The sequence below is a fragment of the Dendronephthya gigantea genome, unplaced genomic scaffold (genome assembly GCF_004324835.1).
Source record: "Dendronephthya gigantea isolate DGI-Jeju-01 unplaced genomic scaffold, DenGig_1.0 000068F, whole genome shotgun sequence".
NCBI classification, from domain to species: Eukaryota; Metazoa; Cnidaria; class Anthozoa; order Malacalcyonacea; family Nephtheidae; genus Dendronephthya; species Dendronephthya gigantea.
This window is the reverse complement of record NW_021163078.1, coordinates 1,099,096-1,121,082: the sequence shown is the minus strand read 5'-3', so window position 1 is coordinate 1,121,082 and position 21,987 is coordinate 1,099,096. Positions and strand designations below refer to the sequence as shown.

General features: G+C 37.4%; 3 protein-coding genes across 5 annotated transcripts; all 3 read right to left on the bottom strand.

The window, feature by feature from the left end:
• Positions 1-77: 77 nt before the first annotated feature.
• On the bottom strand, positions 78-10,304 carry LOC114531141 (isoaspartyl peptidase/L-asparaginase-like). Its single transcript, XM_028552792.1, has 7 exons — positions 10,289-10,304; positions 5,128-5,193; positions 3,616-3,764; positions 2,809-2,959; positions 1,781-2,089; positions 1,197-1,369; positions 78-594 (listed from the first exon to the last, which is right to left on the bottom strand). Exons 2-7 carry the CDS (start codon positions 5,180-5,182, stop codon positions 358-360), a joined length of 1,074 nt encoding a protein of 357 aa, XP_028408593.1. The 5' UTR covers positions 5,183-5,193; positions 10,289-10,304; the 3' UTR covers positions 78-357.
• LOC114531143 (isoaspartyl peptidase/L-asparaginase-like) lies at positions 6,438-16,567 on the bottom strand. Of its 3 annotated transcripts, XR_003687821.1 has the most exons (8): positions 16,482-16,567; positions 16,271-16,304; positions 14,817-14,965; positions 14,165-14,315; positions 13,118-13,426; positions 12,582-12,754; positions 11,783-12,099; positions 6,438-6,486 (listed from the first exon to the last, which is right to left on the bottom strand). XR_003687821.1 is itself a non-coding variant. In XM_028552794.1 (7 exons), exons 2-7 carry the CDS (start codon positions 16,290-16,292, stop codon positions 11,863-11,865), a joined length of 1,041 nt encoding a protein of 346 aa, XP_028408595.1. In that variant the 5' UTR covers positions 16,293-16,304; positions 16,482-16,567; the 3' UTR covers positions 11,153-11,862. The 3 variants fall into 3 exon arrangements, 2 of the variants coding, with proteins under 2 accessions (XP_028408595.1, XP_028408597.1); XM_028552794.1 differs by lacking the exon at positions 6,438-6,486 and having other exon boundaries at positions 11,153-12,099; XM_028552796.1 differs by lacking the exon at positions 6,438-6,486 and having other exon boundaries at positions 11,153-12,099; positions 16,423-16,514.
• Positions 6,495-10,181, bottom strand: LOC114531142 (isoaspartyl peptidase/L-asparaginase-like). The gene is made up of 6 exons (XM_028552793.1): positions 10,046-10,181; positions 9,332-9,480; positions 8,676-8,826; positions 7,663-7,971; positions 7,091-7,263; positions 6,495-6,803 (listed from the first exon to the last, which is right to left on the bottom strand). Exons 1-6 carry the CDS (start codon positions 10,098-10,100, stop codon positions 6,567-6,569), a joined length of 1,074 nt encoding a protein of 357 aa, XP_028408594.1. The 5' UTR covers positions 10,101-10,181; the 3' UTR covers positions 6,495-6,566.
• Positions 16,568-21,987: the final 5,420 nt, after the last annotated feature.

Below are 21,987 nucleotides of genomic sequence, written 5' to 3'. Positions count from 1 at the left end.
GTTTATCACACTTTAACAAGCAGGTTACTTTTCCAAAATACAAAGCTCAAAAGAGCATGAAAAAAATTTTTCCTGAGTTTTATTTCTTTTATAATTTATTTTAATAACCGTACATTGATGAAAGTAACAAATGCATGATTGAAGAAAAAAGACAGCCGAACTCAATAAGTACCCCCAAAAAACTATTCGTGCATAACATTAATTACGAGCTTAAAAGATTATCCACCTTGCACCGCCTTATTGGCGTTATTACTTAATATTACTTAATAATTACCTGAGGTCCGCATGAAACCTCGAATAAAACTACGTTGTGACAGATTATATTTGAAAATGTTTGTGCTCTCAAACATGGTTAATTTACCAATACTCAATTTCAGGTTCGTCAGTTGGATTCATGCCGGATTCCATTCGGTGTTTTATAATTTCAGTTTCTTCGCCTTCCCTAACTCGGACGGCCACGATGCTTGCCCATGGCATCTTTTCGGTACGGCACGCCTTCCCAAAGTTTCCATCTTTATCAATGGCGATTGCACCACCTGCACCCCAGTTACCAATACTGCCCAGCAATTTCTTTACGGCATTTTCTGCAGACGTCTATGAGAGAACGCAGATAATAAAAAAATTCTTATCATTCTTTCCAAATTCCTTTCAAAGGACTAGTGTTTTATAGGTCTACTATAGGGATCGAGAAAAGCTGAATATACAATTCACAAGGGCGTAACCAGGAACTTGACTTTGGAAGGGGGCGCCAATTACTGGGTCCGTCGGTTGAGAAAGACATCTGGTTGCTTATACCATAGACAATTCAGAAGACAAAAATTCTGTCTTCTGGCCGATTGTCTATATACTCATACCCAGGCGTTATAGATACCTATAAAAATAGGCACATTACAGGCTTTGCATAATTAGCTTTTACAGTGGTTATAGGCTGTGCACTCCTGCGACGACATATATCAATGTCATGGGGTGATCCGTGATCGACATTTCCCTGGGGTGACCATGCATGAATAACAGAATAAGTATGAACATGAAGGCGGTTTTCCACTTGACGGAGTTTTTCGATGAAACAAATATTTTCACCTGACTTTCTATATTGGATTGTGAGAATTCTACCGGAGCGGACTCCCCTCATAAAGAACCGCTTTGAGATACCTAGCTGATGAGTGGGAAAATGTAATGTTTTTCAGTAAAGTTACCTGGGCATTGTCTCCTGCTTCCATCATGGAAACGACGTCTCTTGCCAGAGTCATTTTTATTATGGACTCGCCATGTCCAGTGGCGGTTGCTGCTCCGCTTTTGTTCGCGTAACCCCCGCAACCAACCATCGGCACGTCTCCGACACGACCTTTCAATTTTCCCGCTATACCACCTAGTGAAAGAAGACATGCACGTTGATGTGAAAGGGCTGTTTTCCACTTCAACCGTACCGTAGCGACACGTATAGTCGTAACGTAGTACATCATTCTTAATTTCCTGGCGCCTCGGATAAAACTAATGACTTTGAAACTAAGGAATACGTTACGGTTCGCTACGATACGGTTGACGTAAAAAAAACAGGCCAATTCACTCATGCATATTTTTGAATCGAAGTCTAAATTCCACCGAATGAAAATATAAAGTCGGGCTTAATTTAAGCGAAAAACACAATCTAAAATCTTCACTGCACTATGTATAATAGAGATATATCAACTGGATCAAAGCACAGCGATTTTTATCATTCCGTAGAAGCGGATCATCTCCATCCTTCCATAACAGATCCTGGCTACGACAACGATCGTACCTGTTGACACCGCACACGCCATTTTACCATCGGCATCCATGGCAACAGCAGTTACAGTGTCCATCGCCATCTGGGGAATTCCCGGATAGTAAAGTTCTATAAAATCAACCATATTTTCGTAATTCACTCCTTGTGTTTTGTCACGACTATATCGGCTTATCAATTCATCTTGATCATAGCATGGGAAAGAACATTTGCGAGCAAATTCTAGAGCTCCTTCACCAGATAAGGCACTATGGTGACAGTCTTCCATGATCTTTCTGGCGAGGGAAACAGGATTGCGGAAATGGCGTCCGGCCATCACTGCGCCTAAATGTTTTACAACAGAGTTGTGAGGAAAAGCTTTAACACCAAATTAATTTTTAGTTCCTCCTTTACGCTATATATTTAATATGTTGTATACTATACTACGATAATTTGCAGGACAATACAATTGTATAAAATAAAAAGAATGCACCAATCTCATAAGGTTATATATATCCTATAGTAAATAGGGTAAAAATTTTAGGCCCGTTTTCCACAACCAGATTTGTTCGTGCGACGCTAAGCGAAACCCAGTATCCAAAATCATGATAGATCAGCGAAAAGAAGTCGTCGCAAAAAGCATTTCCAGTAGCCAATCACGTTACAGAATTTGCAGTTCACCCGATTAAAATCGCCTAGTGGAAAACGGACCTTAAAGACATCAAACACGAAAAGTCTTGATATATTACACAAAGTTTGATTAACTACGAAAGGTCTATTGTCAACATCATACCTAGGGTCTTCCCCCTATACCCAGCCTGGTCCCAGGCCTTGTAAGCGCCCTGTGTAAATTATGCAGGGACAGCCCGCGTTGAGAGGCCTAGCACAAAATGTTGAGATTTCAAAAATTTTTCCTGATGCAATATTTTGAGATCAGTACTGCCGCCATTTTGAATTAAGAATTAAAAACATTTTGGGCTAGTCCTCTTCCGCGCGTTCAAACCGGTGACGTCAAAAGAATGCAAGGCGGGCTAAGGCGGACTAAGGACTAGTCTGTACTATACCATTTTTTAAGGTATCGCCGTCCATTATGAGTGCATCGCATTCCACTTCATTATTATTGTTCAAATACGATCCAAAACCGGCGTTACAGTGTCCATTGTCCTCCAACACACGAACTGCTGTTTCTACAGCGTCAACCGCTGTGCCACCGTTCTGTTTTACCAATGAAAAAGTTAATATTGTTACCATAGCAACTGAATTACGGCAAGTCGATTTAAAGAACGTCGTATTAACAAGCGAACAAAGGCATGCATAAAACGTGTTTAGCCTTTAGATCCGTTTTTTCGGCTACATTGTTTTTGTATTTGCAAGAAGGGTTTTCCAGTATTTATAGACCATACGTTTTTTTGTTATTGTTTTTTTCACATATTTTACACGGGCCGCTTGTAGTTCAAAGCGGGCTGGATGGAAGACTAAACGCTTCCAAAAGAAATCACAAAACAGGAATGTGATTCCCCCAACGGCTTCACCCATAGCAAAGTTTTTTATCTAACCGCTTCAGTACGGCACGGCTAAAATGGGTATCCGTTCCCTATTTTATCTATGCTCGGCCTTTGTTTTGGTAGCCTGAACACTAATAAAATATGGTACGGGTACCAATTTTAGCCGTGCCGTGCCAATAAATCGAGTGTAGTGTAAACGGGCCTTGTAAATGTAGTGTAGTTAAGGACAGAATCAGCCAATCAGAGTTGTGTATTTCTGAGTTATAACTAGGATTTAACTATGCAAAGTGTAGTTAAAGAGTTATACAACTCTAGAGGTCAACTCTAGAGCGATCACCCACCTAAAATGTAGAAAATATATCTTACCCTCAAAATGTAATATCCTTCTTTGGCAGCTGATTTTGGTGCTCTCTTGTACTCCTCATCTATATCACCCAGCGCAAGGCTAAAAGCGCCAGCCTGGACTAAAATTCGTGGTTTGACTTCCCGTTCTCGAGCCCTTTCTCTTTCGGTCGCTTTAGAAAAACGATGAGACTATCGGCATATCTTATAAAATAGAATTTGAGGTACCTATATTTGTCCAATTTTGACAAATTTCTAACCACCACTTATCCCTGTATACTTGCATTCGCGATCGCATATACAACAATTAGAACCTGTTTAATTTATATAGTCTATTTATTTTTCAATTATTGAATAAGATAAAAACTGTTTTTATTCTGAAAGAACACGCATGCCGAGTAATTTGATCACCAACTGTGAGTGTTTGTAGTTTCTGGGAAGAACATTCCAGTTACCCGGAAACAAATTCTTTGAATGCACTAAAAGTGAAACCTTCGATCGACGCTCAAACTCTCCGGGCTAATATATTGTAATAAGAAACGGCTTTTCGTTATGCTTAAATATAATTGTCCAAACCAGTTTATGAATAAACTTGGTTTAAATTAATGTCAAAGAAATAAAACATGCGAATATCGGTGAAATGATTGAACACCAACTGTGACTGTGGGTGTTTGTTGTTTTCCTGGTAGCTATATAATGATGAATCACGGCGTCATTAGACTATAATAATTGCCTTGGCTAAACTTGGAAACACTTTTCAGTCATGCACTAAAAGTAAAAGTGAAACCTTCACACGTCTTAGTAAAAATCTACCTGGATTATCGAGAACTGTACCGCCATTCATGATTATAGATATAATAATCAAAGCCATTATATAAGGTTTATAAATTAAACCTCACTGAAGTTTATCGATATAAGGATATAGCTATATATATATAATATATATAAGCGCTGTCACAGACGCTATGCAATTGTAGCCGGAATTAATTGTGCGAGAAAAACATCTATATATATAACGCCTAATATATATACGCGACCGATTCACAATAAGTCAAGGTTTATTTTTTATGCCTGGCTGACTGTAACTTATTTCAACTAACGGTATGTTGAGAGCAACTTTTGACTGTTTATGCGAGTCGTTCGCGATATACTGATTCAATTGAGCCACGGTCCACGGCCTAAAAGGCTAAATGCATGAGACTTCGTCGTTTTATTTTCTTATTGTAAAAACTGCTTTGCCGCCTTCGGTAAAGCCATAGATTTCTAGGATTTTTTATTTGCTTTAGCCGGTTTGTTAGGAAGTAACAGTATCGGCTTCACCAAATATTAACCGACAGCACAAAATAAGACAAGCTTTTATGCTGCATAATGCATATTTTTGTATAGCAATATATAAGCTAGGATATAGTTTTAATCTATATATATACGCGCGTGTAATAAGAATTATATTTTATATATGGTTGGGTCATGCAGGGCTTGGAGACAACATGCTTTACGATAACGAGTAAAATTTGTCCGTGCAGCTTGAAATAATACCTGAGCTGGAGCTTAAGGAAATGTTTGACGTTCCTGATGTTATACTTTCAGCCATACTTTTCTTTTCTGAAAGAAAAAAATGTGATTAGTAATTCATGCCTTGTTAAACTAGCCATCGCAGGTTTTATCACGATATGTGAAGTGTATATAGCTAGATATTGGCAGGTGATTGGAAAGCTGTTAGGTAACAACTATTTGAACTACGTGTATAGCTATTAAATTCACAAACGAAACAAAACAGAAACACACCTGTTTCGCTCCTTCTAAATGATTTTAAATATAGGGCAACACTTTACAAGAACTTCGTAGATTTCACAACGACGATTTCAGAAACGAACAGATTGTCACTGTCATAAGGGTATTTCTGGGTTGACATATATATGCCTGTTTGATGTTTTTTTTTTTAATTTCGAATTCTTATAAACTTTTAATTGCATTTACTGATGCATGCCTGCCATGGCAACTCTGGATATTTTATTGACACGGTGTGAAAAAAACCCTTCCGAGTCTAAGAACGCATACATGCAGGCAGGCAAAAGTTTTTTGAAAACACAGATTGTCAGTTTAGTGTTTGTAATAGAAATTTAAAAGTCTCGAGGTTAAAATTCTCAGGGGTTGAGTGTTATTTTTAATATATGAATATTGCCCCCCCCCCCTGACCTAATAATCTTTCGCGGCGACCCGCGAATAATTCTGTAATGGTCCAAACATTTTTTAAAAGAAACAAAATTTGGCGTTCTGCATGGTGGGTCCATCGTTAAGAAATAACGCCATAAACAGAGACGAAAACCTACCGTTCGACGGCGCCCAGATCGTCTAACAACGCCAACATAACACCGTAGTATGATCTGCCTTCAAAAGCTATTGAATCTTCAACCATAAAACGAGAATTATCTCAACAAAAATACCTTTCTTTGAGAGTCGAGATTTATTTTTTCAACAATCGGGCCCAGGCTCCACTCTACCCACGTGGCATTCTTTAAATGCGATTGCGAAACAAGGGCAGAAAAACAGGAGTTGCATTGTAAGCAGTTTGCGCATGCTCAAGGCCAAATGCGGTATACTTAGCATTCTTTGGTCAGTTTATCACACTTTAACAAGCAGGTTACTTTTCCAAAATACAAAGCTCAAAAGAGCATGAAAAAAGTTTTTTCCTGAGTCTTATTTCTTTTATAATTTATTTTAATAACATTACATTGATGAAAGTAACAAATGCATGATTGAAGTAAAAAGACAGTTGAACTCAATAAGCACCCCCAAAAAACTATTTGTGCATAACATTAATTGATTACACGGAGCTTAAAAGATTATCCACCTTGTACCGCCGCCTTATTGGCGTTAATATTACTTAATAATTACCTGAGGTCATGAAACCTCGAATAAAAATACGTTGTAACAGATTATATTTGAAAATGTTTGTGCTTTCAGACATAGTTATTTTACCAATACTCAATTTCAGGTTCGTCAATTGTATTCACGCCGGATTCCATTCGGTGTTGCATGATTTCAGTTTCTTCGCCTTGCATAACTCGGAAAGCCATGATGCTTGCCCATGGCATCTTCTCGGTACGGCACGCCTTCCCAAAGTTTCCATCTTTATCAATGGCGATCACACCACCTGCACCCAAGTTACCAATGGTGTCCAGCAATTTCCTTACAGCATTATCTGCAGACGTCTATGAGAGAACGCAGATAATAAAAAATTCTTATCATTCTTTCCAAATTCCTTTCAAAGGTCTAGCGAGTGTATTACAAGTCTACTATAGGGATCGAGAAAAGCTGGATATAGAATTCACAAGTGCGTAGACAGGAACCAGACTTTGGAAGGTGGCGCCAATAAGGGTCCGTCGGTTGAGAAAGACATCTGGTTGCACAGTAGATTTTTAGGCGTAAAAATTACTCTAAAAAATAGGGGTAACCAAATGTCCACAAAATGCCCCAGAATGTTTGTCTGTAAAGTTACCTGGGCATTGGTTCCTGCTTCCATCATGGAAACGACGTCTCTTGCCAGAGTCATTTTTATTATGGACTCGCCATGTCCAGTGGTGGTTGCTGCTCCGCTTTTGTTCGCGTAGCCCCCACAACCAACCATCGGCACGTCTCCGACACGACCTTTCAACTTTCCTGCTATGCCACCTAGTGAAAGAAGACATGCACGTTGATGTGAAAGGACTGTTTTCCACTTCAACCGTACCGTAGCGACACGTAGTCGTAGCGTTGTACATCATTCTTAATTTCCTGGCGCCTCGGATAAAACTAATGACTTTGAAACAAAGGAATACGCTACGGTTCACTATACGATACGGTTGAAATAAGAAACAGCCTAACTCACTGATGCATATTTCCGAATCGATGTTTAAATTCCACCGCGAATGAAAGTCTGGCTTTTTTTGAACGAAAAATACAATCAAAAATCTTCACTGCACAATGTATTTATAATATCAAATGGATCAAGGCACAGCGATTTTATATTTCTGTAGAAGCAAATCATCTCCATCCTTCCATAAAAGATCCCGGCTACGACAACGATCGTACCTGTTGACACCGCACACGCCATTTTACCATCGGCATCCATGGCAACAGCAGTTACAGTGTCCATCGCCATCTGGGGTTTTCCAGGATAGTGATGTTCAATAAATTCTGGCATATTTTCGTAATTCACTTCTTGTGTTTTGTCACGACTATATTTGCTTATCAACTCATCTTGATCATAACACGGGAAAGAACATTTGCGAGCAAATTCTAGAGCTCCTTCACCAGATAAGGCACTATGGTGACAATCTTTCATGATCTTTTTGGCGAGAGAAACAGGATTGCGGAAATGTCGTCCGGCCATCACTGCGCCTAAATGTTTTACAACAGAGTTGTGAAGAAAAGCTTTAACACCAAATTAATTTTTGGCTGCTCCTTTACGCTATATATTTAATATGTTGTATGATATACTAGGATAATTTGCAGGACAGTACAATTGTATAAAATAGAAGAATAAAAAGAATGCACCAATCTCATAAGGTTATTACATCCTATACTACTACTAGAATTGTTCGTGCGACGATAAACGAAACCCAGTATATATATCCAGAATTATGATTGATCAGCGAAAAGAAGTCGTTGCAAGCAGCGTTTACGCTAGCCAATGACGTTGCAGAATTTGCAGTTCGCGCGATTAAAATCGCCTAGTGGAAAACGGACCTTCAATGACATCAAACACGAGAAATCTTGATATGTTACACAAGGTTTGATTGGCTACGAAAGGTCTATAGTCAACCTCGTACCCAGGGTCTTTTCCCCCTATACTATACCCAGCCTAGTCCCAAGCCTTGTAAGCGCGCTGTGAAGGGATAGCCCGCGGTGAGAGGCCAAGCACAAAATGTTGAGATTTCAATAATTGTCCCTGATTTTTTCCCTGATGCAACATTTGTACTGCCGACATTTTGAATTAAGAATTAAAAACATTTTGGGCTAGTCCTCTCCCATGCGTTCAAACCGGTGACGTCAAAAGAATGCAAGGCGCGCTAAGGGGGGCTAGGGACTAGTCTATACTATACCATTTTTTAACGTATCGCCGTCCATTATGAGTGCATCGCATTCCACTTCATTATTATTGTTCAAATACGATCCAAAACCAGCATTACAATAACCATTGTCCTCCAAGACACGAACTGCTGTTTCTACAGCATCAACCGCTGTGCCACCGTTCTGTTTTACCAATGAAAAAGTTAATATTGTTACCATAGCAACTAAATTACAGCAAGTCGATTTAAAGAACGTCGTATTAACAAGCGAACAAAGGCATGCATAAAACGTGTTTAGCCTTTAGATCTGTTTTTTCTACATTATTTTTGTATTTGCAAGAAGAATTTTCCAGTATTTATAGGCCATACTTTTTTTGTTGTTGTTTTTTTTGTTCACATATTTTACACGAGTCGGTTGTAGTTCAAAGGGGACTGGATGGAGGATGGTTCCAAAATAAATCACAAAACATTAATGTGATTCCCCCAATGACTTTACCCATTGCAAAGTTTTTTATCTATAATCACAGAGCAGAGTCATTTTGAACGTATATAACGTGCCTAAGAGCAAGGGGCTAGCTTTAACGACGTACTGGTGATTTTACAATGGTTGATTGTAAACATTTTTTTGCGTTATACAACCGGCTCCAGAGCGATAATCACCCACCTAAAATGTAGAAAATATATCTTACCCTCAAAATGTAATATCCTTCTTTGGCAGCTGATTTTGGTGCTCTCTTGTATTCTTTATCAATATCACACAGCACATGGCTAAAAGCGCCAGCCTGGACTAAAATTCGTGGTTTGATTTCCCTTTCTCGAGCCCTTTCTCTTTCGGTCGCTTTAGAAAAACGATGAGACTATCAGAATAATTATATCTTATAAAATAGAATTTGAGGTACCTATATTTGTTCAATTTGGACACTTATCCCTCCCTACTTGCATTCGCGATCACATATAATTATAACAATTAGAACCAGTTTAATTTATATAGCCTCGGTCTAAATGCATGAGACGTCGTCGTTTTATTTTCTTATTTCAAAAAATGCTTTGCATGCCTTCGGTAAAGCCATAGATTTCTAGGATTTTTTATTACTTTCTAGGAAGTAACAGTATCGGCTTCACCAAATAACCGACAGCACCAAATAAGACAAGCTTTTATGCTGCATATTTTTGGATTTTTTGTATATATATTAGGATATAGTTTGAATATATATATATATATATATATTATTATATATATATATATATATATATATATATATTTATATATACATATACGGTGCGTTTAATAAGAAGTATATATTGATTTTATTGTTATATAGGTCATGCGACATGCATGCAGGGCTTGGAAACAACATATTTTAGAATAGTGAGTAAATTTGTCAGTGCTTTTAAAACAATACCTGAGCTGGAGCTTATGGAAAGGTTCGACGTTCCTGATGTTATACTTTCAGCCATACTTTTCTTTTCTGAAAGAAAGAAATGTGATTAGTAAATGCCTTGTTAAACTAGCTATCGAGGTTTCATGACGATATGTGAAATGTGTAGCTAGATATTGGCAGGTGATTGGAAAGCTGTTAGGTAACAACTATTTGAACTACGTGTATAAATATCACATTCACAAACGAAACAAAACAGAAACACACCTGTTTCGCTCCTTCTAAATGACGATTTCAGAAACGAACAGATTGTCACTGCCAGAAGGGTATTTCTGGGCTGAAATATAAATGCCTGTGTGATGCCTTTTTTAATTTCGAATTCTTATAAACATTTAACTGCATTTACTAATGCATGACTGCCATGGCAACTCTTATTGTAAATTTTTAAATACTGCACTAATTTTGGCTCCGATATTTTTCAAATAACACGGTGTGAAAAAACGTTCCGAGTCTTAGAACGCTAACAAGCAGGCAGGCACAACGTTTTTTGAAAACACATATTGTCAGACTGTCAGTTTAGTGTTTGTGATAAAAATTTAAAAGTCTTGAGGTTAAAATTCTGAGGGGTTGGGTGTTTTTTTTAATATATGAATATTGCCCCCCCCCCCGACTTAAAAACCTTCTGCGGCGACCTGCAAATAATTCTGTTCAGGTCCTAACATTTTTAAAAGAAACAAAATTTGGCGTTCTGCATGGTGTGCCCATCGTGAAGAAATAACGCCATAAACAGAGACGAAAACCTACCGTTCGACAGCACCCAGATCGTCTAACGACGCCAACATAACACTGTAATATGATCTGCCTTTAAAAGCTATTGAATCTTCAACCTTTCTTTGAGAGTCGAGATTAATTTTTTCAACATGAGGGCCCAGGCTCCACTCTACCCACGTGGCATTCTTTAAAAAAATTAATGCGATTGCGAAATCAGGGTTGTATTGTAAGCAGTTTGCGCATGCTCAAGGCCAAATGCGGTATACTTAGCATTCTTTGGTCAATTTATCACATTTTAACAAGCAGGTTACTTTTCTAAAATACAAAGCTCAAAAGAGCATGAAAAAGTTTTTTCCTGAGTTTTATTTCTTTTTTAATTTATTTTAATAACATTACATTGGTGAAAGTAACAAATGCATGATTGAAGAAAAAAGACAGCCAAACTCAATAAGTTTAACCCCAAAAAACTATTCGTGCATACAGTGGTGTAACGGACGAAGATGGGGCCCTTAGGTTTATTTGGTGTGGGGACCCTAGCTGTTTGTCATGTTTTCACTTGAAAAATAATTTGAGAGCTGAAGCTTGTAAATTTACATTAGTGTATTACTTCATTAGTTATAGAAGCAATCGAACGTTGATAATAGAATAGAAAATTCAGTCATGGTCGATGGATATACTCTGTTATTTAATCTACCATCAATAATGCTGCATTTTCCTTTGCAATATACCTCATACCCTAGGCCTATCTTTGGCATAACAATTTGCTTTCAACCTGACTTTTTTATGCGATACACTGACACGCCGTTTTTCTTTAAGAATCGTGGCGATAAACGGCAATCAATGGGGGCCCTCTGGGGCCCCAACGGTCGGGGGCCCTTAGTTTTTGTCCTAACCCTACTTACGTCCGTTACGCCACTGCGTGCATAACATTAATTGCGAGCTTAAAAGATTATCCACCTTGCACTGGAGTTAATATTACTTAATAGTTACCTGAGGTCATGAAACCTCGAAAAAAACTACGTTGTAACAGATTATATATGAAAATGTTTGTGCTCTCAGACATAGTTATTTTACCAATATTCAACTTCAGGTTCGTCAGCAGGATTCATGCCGGATTCCATTCGGTGTTGTATGATTTCAGTTTCTTCGCCTGGCCTAACTCGGACGGCCACGATGCTTGCCCATGGCATCTTCTCGGTACGGCACGCCTTCCCAAAGTTTCCATCTCTATCAATTGCGATTGCACCACCTGCACCAAAGTTACCATTAGTCTCCAGCAATTTCCTTACAGCATTTTCTGCAGACGTCTAAAGAGAACGCAGATAATAAAAAAACTCTTATCATTCTTTCCAAATTCCTTTCAAAGGTCTAGCGGGTGTTTTACAGGTCTACTATAGGGATCGAGATAATGCCGGATATAAAATTCACAGGGGCGTAGCCAGGGTCAGTCGATTGAAAAAGACATCTGGTTGCTTATACCATAGACAATTCAAAAGACAAAAATTCCGTTTCTTGGATTGTCTATGCTTATACCCAGGCGCTATAGATACCTATAAAAATAGTCACATTACAGGCTTTGCATAGTTAGCTTTCGCAGTGGTTATAGGCTCAGGCTGTGCACTCCTGCGACGATATATGTCGATGTCATGGGGTGATCCGTGATCGACATTTCACCGGATGACCCTGCATGAATAGCAGAATAAGTATGAACATGAAGGCAATTTTCCACTTGGCGGAGTTTCGATGAAGCTGATGAGTGGGAAAATGTAATGTTTTTCAGTAAAGTTACCTGGGCATTGGCTCCTGCTTCCATCATGGAAACGACGTCTCTTGCCAGAGTCATTTTTATTATGGACTCGCCATGTCCAGTGGTGGTTGCTGCACCGCTTTTGTTCGCGTAACCCCCGCAACCAACCATCGGCACGTCTCCGACACGACCTTTCAATTTTCCCGCTATACCACCTAGTGAAAGTGTGAAAGAAGTCATGCACGTGGATGCACCGGTGAAAGAGCTATTTTCCACTTCAACCGTACTGTAGCGACACGTAGTCGTAGCGTAGTACATATTTCTTAATTTCTAGGTTCGCTACAATACGGTTGACGTAAAAAAACAGGTCAATTCACTCCTACATATTTTCGAATCGAAGTCTAAATTCCACCGAATGAAAGTCTGGCTTTTTTTGAACGAAAAATACAATCTACACTATGCACTATGTATAATAGAGATATATAAACTGGATCAAAGCACAGCAATTTTTATATTTCCGTAGAAGCGGATCATCTCCATCCTTCCATAACAGATCCTGGTTACGACAACGATCGTACCTGTTGACACCGCACACGCCATTTTACCATCGGCATCCATGGCAACAGCAGTTACAGTGTCCATCGCCATCTGCGGAATTCCCGGATAGTGAAGTTCTATAAATTTTGGCATATTTTCGTAATTCACTCCTTGTGTTTTGTCACGACTATATCGGTTTATCAACTCATCTTGATCATAACATGGGAAAGAACATTTGCGAGCAAATTCTAGAGCTCCTTCACCAGATAAGGCACTATGGTGACAGTCTTTCATGATCTTTTTGGCGAGGGAAACAGGATTACGGAAATGGCGTCCGGCCATTACTGCGCCTAAATGTTTTACAACAAAGTTGTGAAAAAAAGCTTTAACACCAAATTAATTTTTAGCTGCTCCTTTACGCTATATATATAAGATGTTGTATATATACTACGATAATTTGCAGGACAGTACAATTGTATAAAATAAAAGAATAAAAAGAATGCACCAATATCATAAGGTTATATAAATCCTATACTAAATAGGGTAAAAATTTTAGGCCCGTTTTCCTCAACCAGATTTGTTCGTGCGACGCGAAGGGAAACCCAGTATCCAAAATCATGATTGATCAGCGAAAAGAAGTCGTCGCAAAAAGCGTTTCCGCTAGCCAATCACGTTGCAGACTTTACAGACTGATTTGCAGTTCGCGCGATTAAAATCGCCTAGTGGAAAACGAACTTTAATGACATCAAACACGAAAAGTCTTGATATGTTACACAAAGTTTGATTAACTGCGAAAGGTCTATTGTCAACCTCGTGCCCAGGGTCTTTTCCCCTTATACACAGCCTGGTCCCAGGCCTTGTAAGCGCGCTGTGTAAATTATGCAGGGACAGCCTGCGTTGAGAGGCCTAGCACAAAATGTTGAGATTTCAAAAATTTCCCTGATGCAATATTTTGAGATCAGTACTGCCGCATTTTGAACTAAGAATTAAAAACATTTTGGGCTAGTCCTCTTCCGCGCGTTCAAACCGGTGACGTCAAAAGAACGCAAGGCGCGTTAAAGGGGACTAGGGACTAGTCTGTACTATACCACTTTTTAATGTATCGCCGTCCATTATAAGTGCATCGCATTCCACTTCATTATCATTGTTCAAATACGATCCAAAACCAGCATTACAGTATCCATTGTCCTCAAACACACGAACTGCTGTTTCTACAGCATCAACCGCTGTGCCACCGTTCTGTTTTACCAATGAAAAAGTTAATATTGTTACCATAGCAACTAAATTATGGCAAGTCGATTTAAAGAACGTCGTATTAACTAGCGAAGAAAGGCATGCATAAAACGCGTTTAGCCTTTAGATCTGTTTTTCATTCTTTTTGCATAATTTACAAGATGGGTTTTCCAGAATTTTGGGCGTACGTTTTTTGTTGTTGTATTGTTCACATATTTTACACGAGTTGGTTGTAGTTCAAAGAGGGCTGGATGGAAGATGGTTCCAAAATAAATCACAAAACATGAATGTGATTTCCCCAATAGCTTTACCCATTGCATATTTTTTTTATCTAATCACTTAAAGCAGAATCATTTTTAACGTATATTACGTGCCTAAGTGCAAGGGGTTAGCTTTAACGAAGTGCTGGTGATTTTACAATGGTTGATTGTAAACATTTTTTTTTGCATTATACAACCGGCTCCAGAGCGATAATCATCCACCTAAAATGTAGAAAATATATCTTACCCTCAAAATGTAATATCCTTCTTTGGCAGCTGATTTTGGTGCTCTCCTGTAATCCTCTTCTATATCACCCAGCACAAGGCTAAAAGCGCCAGCTTGGACTAAAATTCGTGGTTTAACTTCCCTCTCTTGATCCCTTTCTCTTTCGGCCGCTTTAGAAAAACGATGAGACTATCGGTTTATCTTATAAAATAGAATTTGAAGTACGTATATTTGTCCCATTTGGACACATTTTTAACACCACTTATTCGCGATCGCATATATAACAATTAGAACCAGTTTAATTTATATACATATAATCTATTTATTTTTCAATTATTGAATAATGTAAAAACTGTTTTTATTCTGAAACAAGACGCATGCCGAGCAATTTGATCACCACCTGTGAACGTTTGTAGCCGTTTTCTGGGAAGAACATTCTAGTTACTCGGAAACAGATGAATAGCATGCAATAAATTGACTAAAAGTAAAACCTTCGCACGACGCTCCTTTCATTATGCTTAAATATAATTATTAAAACCAGTTTATTTATTTGGCATTGACTTGAATGCATGAATAAACTTGGTTTAAATTAAAGTCAAAGAAATAAAACATGGGAAAATCGCTGAAATGATTGAACACCAACTGTGACTGTGGGTGTTTTTTGTTTTCCTGGTAACTATTTTTAATAATACATCACGTCGTCATCGGATTAATATTTGACTATACTTGGAAACACTTTTGAGTTACTAAAAGTGAAAGTAAAAGTGAAACCTTCACCGCTTGGTAAAAATCTCCCTGGATTATCGAGAACTACAGCCCATTTATGATCATAGATACAATAATCAAAGCCATTATATAAAAGGTTTATCAATTAAATCTCTCTGAAGTTTGTCCATATAAGGATATAGCTATATATAGCTAGATATTGGCAGGTGATTGGAAAGCTGTTAGGTAACAACTATTTGAACTACGTGTAAAGCTATCAAATTCACAAACGAAACAAAACAGAAACACACCTGTTTCGCTAATTCTAAATGAGTTTAAATATAGGGCAACACTTTGCAACGACGATTTCAGAACGACGAACAGATTGTCACAATGAAACTGAACTGTCTAAATATATATATGGCAACTTAAATTTAAGGAAAAAGATTTTTCCATCTATTGGTCAATTCTGAATCACTCAACACCTCAGCTCCCGGTATGATTCACGTTGTAATCTTTGTATTATGAAATCAAACCATAAAAACTTGTTAAATAAGCGATCGGAGCTCTTCAAGAAATGTCCCCACAATGACCGGTACAAAGCTGGAAAATTTCATCGTGCGCGCGTGCAACAAGATACATTGTAATTTTAAGATCATTGTAATTTTAAGATTTTAAGATTTTTAAGACATGACAAGACAAGTTATGAATATATATATATACATATATATATATATATATATATATACGTGAAGTCAAAGCAACATTACCTGTTCCGAGATTTTCTGCCATAAGTTTGCTTTACTATAGATAAGGAAAATAGATAATTTCATTACCCTTCCCAATTTTTTTCTAAATACACTGTATTGTATGAGTATACTGATAGGATACTATACTGCTATTGTAATAAATATATACATACATGATCGACTAAATTTTAAGATAAATATGATAGACAATGAATGCATGTAGATACTCAACCTTTTATGAACGTTTTAAAGGTAATGCTCGAGGATGGACTCGCACTCACAACTTCTCACGGTCTCTTTTTAAATGCCGAATTAACGTAAGTTCAAGACGCGTGACTATAGTGATCACAGTATGTATTTCAAAATACTGCAGATGCATTCAAGTGCATTGAAGCATCCAAGCAATGTATTTTTATTAAAAAATATCCCCTGCAGATACTCCCAGAGTAATGTTCCGAGATCAGTTAAACCATGATGCACGCACGCATGCATAGTTATGTATTTTGATTGGAAAACATCTTATTCCCGCTCTGAAATTCAAATTTACTGTAAAATTAACGGAATGAAATCAGCATATTGTGGGTAGATAGTTGGAGGGAAGCATTTATGTAGTTTCGTGATATAATTTTATGTCCTCTTTCTACCCCCAACTTTTCCCACTAATTGCATCGTTGTGCCCCATGCGCAATATTTCATTAATTATTTTCTTCCATGCAAAGAAAATCAGCCCTTCTAAAACGAAAGCAAAAGTAAAGAAAAGGACTCATTTCAACAGTATATAGGTATATAAAATACTCACCACAATAATGGTATTTTCAGGTTTTTTTAGGTACAGCCTGCATATATATAGTGTAGTAAAGTCATTTAAAGTATTTCAATTGGAAAACATCCGATGTATGTGGATGTATACGCCTCACACTGATGGATATTTCCGAAGTAAAATTCTGTGCGTTAAGGTGGCTTATTTTGTTTGCAAGCAAAATACATGAGAAACCTTCCTGTCTTCAGTGTTAACGCATAGTAAGAACAGTGTGAATTAATGCGTGGGAATATCTCAAGGACACATATACAGGCCACTAAATGTTGCCTACGAATTCGTGACCAACCACTTTCTGCTGTGCAGTGAAAATGCCCCTCATCTTTAAACAAAGGCAAGAAAAATCATAATATAGGATTTATTAAAAAGAAACTCTAGTGGTGCGCAGTTCTTAATGTATAAGCAAGCGCTTTGTAATAATTTTAAACCTTTATGTTTCTTAAAACTTATCACGGTCGAACTATATATTTAGCTAACAGTTTTGGTTCGTTACCTACTCCTAAATAATTACGAGATAGAATTTAGAAAAATTCTCGAAACAGTGGAAATTTGAACACTTATAAAGGGCGCGAGTGTATCGACCAAGTTATATTGCCTGCCTGTGTGTTGGTAAATATAGTTGGAATTAAAGACGCATGCATGTAGTTCCGTGATATGTCCTCTTTCTACCCCCAACCTTTTTCCACTAATTGTATCCTTGTGCCTCATGCGGAATATTTCATTAATTATTTTCTTCCATGCAGAGGAAATTAGCCCTTTCTTCTAAAGCGAAAGCAAAAGTAAAGAAAAGGACTCATTTCAAAAGTATTATAAAACTCTCACCACAATAATGGTATATTTGCAGGTTTTTTCAGGTACCTGCATATATAGTGTAGTAAAGTCATTCAAAGTATTTCAACTGGAAAACATCCCATGTATGTAGATGTATACGCCTTACACTGATAGATATTTCCGAAGTGAAATTCTGTACGTTAAGGTGGTTTATTTTGTTGGCAAAGAAAATACATGAGAAACCTTCCTGCCTTCAGATTTAAATGCAAAGTAAGAACAGTGTGAATCAATGCGTGGGAATATCTCAAGGACACTAACCACTTTCTGCTGTGCAGTGAAAATGCCCTTGATCTTTAAATAAAGGCAAGAAAAATCATAATATAGGATTTATTCAGAAGAAACTCTAGTGGTGCGCAGTTCTTAATGTATAAGCAAGCGCTTTGTAATAATTTCAAACCTTTATGTTTCTTAAAACTTATCACGGTCGAACTATATAATTAGCTAACAGTTTTGGTTCGTTACCTACTTCTAAATGATTACGATATAGAATTTAGAAAAATGCTCGAAACATTGGAAATTTGAACACTTATATTAAAAGGCGCGTGTGTATCGACCAAGTCATATTGCCTGCATGTGTGTGGGTAAAAATAGTTGGAATTAAAGACGCATGCATGTAGTTCCGTGATATGTCCTCTTTCTACCCCCAACTTTTTCCCACTATAATTGTATCGTTGTGCCTCATGCGGAATATTTCATTAATTATTTTCTTCCATGCAGAGAAAATTAGCCCTTTCTTCTAAAACGAAAGCAAAAGTAAAGAAAAGGACTCGTTTCTCAACAGCATATAGGTATATAAAACTCTCACTACAATAATGGTCCGTATATATGATCCGTAACCAGCATTAGAAAGTCCATTGTTTTCCAATACATTGGCAGCAGCTTCTACAGCATCAACCACCGTGCCACCTCTCTGCACGTTACAAAATGTATTGATAACGGTAGATTTTAACCTACTCGGCTGTATTAGTCCTATTTTTGATGTCAGTGTAGGCGATAGTTGTTTGCGCGTGCATCGATCCGACAGTACCGACTGTATTTGATTCATGGTACTGGATTCTAAGTACTGCTCATATGTTTTATATGCATGCATGTAAATAATTTTCATGAAGGACGCTAGTCAGCTATTTACAAGATCATGGGGGCGAGGTTGCTAATGTAAATACATGCATGCATGGCTGATTTTTTTGAAGGCGTATTTTGGGTGATATATATGCAAGGTCAAAACAAAACAGGTATTAATGTAGCTATATCATACATTTATGGTAAAAGTTAAATGGAAAATATACGAGTTGGAATATTCAATATGAAAACTTACATCTAAAATTTCAAGAAATTCATGGATTTTCCAACGATTTCAGGAACAAACAGTTTTTCACTGTCATGCAGATGGGTATTTCTGGGCTGATATATATATGCCTGGGTGATGTCATTTTTAATTTGCTTAAAACATTTAAATACATTTACCGATGCATGACCTATGGCAGGGGCGGACTGGCCTATACTGGTTTTTCCTTTACCGGGAAAACTAAAAAGGGGGCGTCATTTGCAGCTCTATAACATGAGCAACAGTTGTTGAAAATGTGTGTGGTGCCATGTCACGTTTAAAATTTGTGTGGGCCAGCCGCCCCTGTGCTATGGCAACTCGGCTTACTGTAATTTTGGAATACTGCACAAATTTTGGCGCCGATATTTTAAAATCAACATGGTGTGTAAAAACCTTCCAATTTCTTAAAACGCTACAGGCAGGCACAATGTTTCTTTTAAAATTCAGATTGTCAGTTTGGTTTTATGATAAAGAAATTTAGAAGTTTGAGGTTGAAATTTTCACAACACAGGGGGGGGCGTTATTTTAGTAAACAGATCAAATCACTTGCATGATTAATAGTTATTTTGAGTCGGCGGGTTGAAATATTGTAAGGTTTATTGCACTGGTGTTTAAAATTTCAGAATATTGCTGAAAGGCGAAATGTTGCAAAATTTTTCACCGCTGAGATAAGGAGCTAACAAAAACCAAAACCAGTATGAATTATCGTGTGGTGGTTGAAATTGTCATTATTCACAATAATGTGGTTGTTATTAACTATAGAGTTTGGGCTGAATAATCAAATAATAAACGAAGAAACGCAGGCAAATAATAATAATATACCGATCTGCGAGAGATCATCGCGCAGACGCCAATACTTATACTCGGCATTGTTTGCAGGCGTTCTTTACAGGTAAATCAACCAATCAAAATTGATAACAGTCAAAATACTAGAAGTGAATGATAAAACAAGTTAAAAAAGAACTGCTAATCCGGGACAGCCGGTTTAAGCATCTTTTTATCGCGGAGTGAATTGTGGAATTCAAAGAACCAGGTAGTTATTGGCCCCTTCATCAAATTTCAGTTATCGTAAATGCTTCATAATCAATGAACTCAAAATGTCGTTTAAACCCTGAATACAAAGAATTCATCTCTACGATGTGACATGAAACAGGCGTACATTATTATATTAAGTGATGGTAGTCGCTATTTTAAATGAACAAATTGATCCATGCATAGCGTTATTTATTCGTCGCTTTAAATATAGTTTCAAAGTGATCAGTACAATATCCTGACTTGATTTAAATTGCAGTGGGATTCATACCACCAGATTCCACTCCGCGGCTATCCATGCTTGCCCATGGCATATATTTGGTAGTGGACGCGATCCCAAAATTTCTACCATCACGTTTACCAATAGCAATTACACCTCCAAAGCCGTACGCAGGAAATTTGGTTTTCATATTATCTAAAGCTCCTTTGGCTGATCTCTTAATATTGTAACAGAGTTAACAAAAATTAATTTTAATTCTGTATAACGTGAACGTGATCCACAGGATGCTAAACGTATACTAGTAATAAATGTTGAATGGTAAGAATATTTTCATGGAGTGAAAGATAGAATGTTCCAAAAAGTTGAAGCCGAATTGAATAAAACAGTTCACTTTTATAAATAAAAATATTCTTACCATTATTTGGTAATTAAAAAAATTGTGTTTCTAAATGACAACACCATTTTCTAGTATAATATAATCATCCTGGCAAACAAAATAACTTTAAAAAAGCCTTAGGCCTGGTTCAAACTTGTCCTAAGAATCGGGATCCATTGTATATGATTTTTCGACGGACAAATTTTGCGTACCAGTGACCTCAGACAAAGGGGAATCGCAGATTTTTACAACAAGTGTGGACCAGGCTTTAAGGTGGTCTTATATTAAATAAATCACGCTTTATTCTGCCTTAAAAAAATCAAGGATGCAAACTTAATCTATAAATGATCCTGAATTTTTTCCGCCCAAAAATGTATAAAAAACGCGAGAATTAAGCGAGGTTTTATTAAGATTTTACCCCAAGCAAACAAAAGGGGAAAATGGCTTATTCTATTGTTTCGTTGTTCTATTATACAACAGGGTGTTATAAAAAACCCTGCAACACTTAATATTCATATATGTTCGCTTCTATTCAATAACAGAAGATCGTAGGCCTCTGGGAATTATTAACTGAGGGTTGCGTTTTTTATACACCATGTACAAGCTGTATCAAAAAAGGCAACCACTCACTTAATTAATATTCATGATATCCAATGTTTTTCAACACAAAAGACAAGGTTGACAAGCCATTGTAATCTCGGTCCCGGACCCGCCAGCTGATCTGAGATCATGACGTCATAAAGCGTCTCAACAAAACTGAGTTATCATGTGCCTGGTGTTATTTGTCCTTATTCTTCGAAATAATAGTATAAAGAGTGAAAAATTTAAATTCTAATATCAGTTTGAAAAGAAATAAACGTGTTTTCACATAAATATAATAAAATTACTTGATATTTTCGAGTGTCGAAGTCATATGCAATGAAGGAAATGATAATTCAGTTTTGTCGAAGATCTGACTTCTGATTGGTTGAGCTATACAGTAGCGTAGCCAGCCTGTCGATTTGTCCCGCTATGCTAATATTTTAGTGTTCAATGACTGTGAACACAATAGATTTCTAAAGACATGTATAGTTATAGTAACTCGAAATTTACATAGCGGTACAAAATCGTCAGGCTGGCTACGCCACTGGCTTTATAC

Excerpts from the sequence above, each read along its gene's own strand:
- LOC114531141 (XM_028552792.1), bottom strand. The coding sequence starts at position 5,182 with ATGGCTGAAAGTATAACATCAGGAACGTCAAACATTTCCTTAAGCTCC. Across the intron at positions 2,960-3,615 it reads AAGGATATTACATTTTGAGG|AACGGTGGCACAGCGGTTGA; the intron begins GTAAGATATATT and ends TTGGTAAAACAG. Across the intron at positions 1,370-1,780 it reads GGCGTGTGCGGTGTCAACAG|GTGGTATAGCGGGAAAATTG; the intron begins GTACGATCGTTG and ends TTCTTTCACTAG.
- LOC114531143 (XM_028552794.1), bottom strand. The coding sequence starts at position 16,292 with ATGGCAGAAAATCTCGGAACAG. Across the intron at positions 14,966-16,270 it reads GGCAGAAAATCTCGGAACAG|CGGCCGAAAGAGAAAGGGAT; the intron begins GTAATGTTGCTT and ends GTTTTTCTAAAG. Across the intron at positions 12,755-13,117 it reads GGCGTGTGCGGTGTCAACAG|GTGGTATAGCGGGAAAATTG; the intron begins GTACGATCGTTG and ends CACTTTCACTAG.
- LOC114531142 (XM_028552793.1), bottom strand. The coding sequence starts at position 10,100 with ATGGCTGAAAGTATAACATCAGGAACGTCGAACCTTTCCATAAGCTCC. Across the intron at positions 9,481-10,045 it reads TTCCATAAGCTCCAGCTCAG|CGACCGAAAGAGAAAGGGCT; the intron begins GTATTGTTTTAA and ends GTTTTTCTAAAG. Across the intron at positions 7,264-7,662 it reads GGCGTGTGCGGTGTCAACAG|GTGGCATAGCAGGAAAGTTG; the intron begins GTACGATCGTTG and ends TTCTTTCACTAG.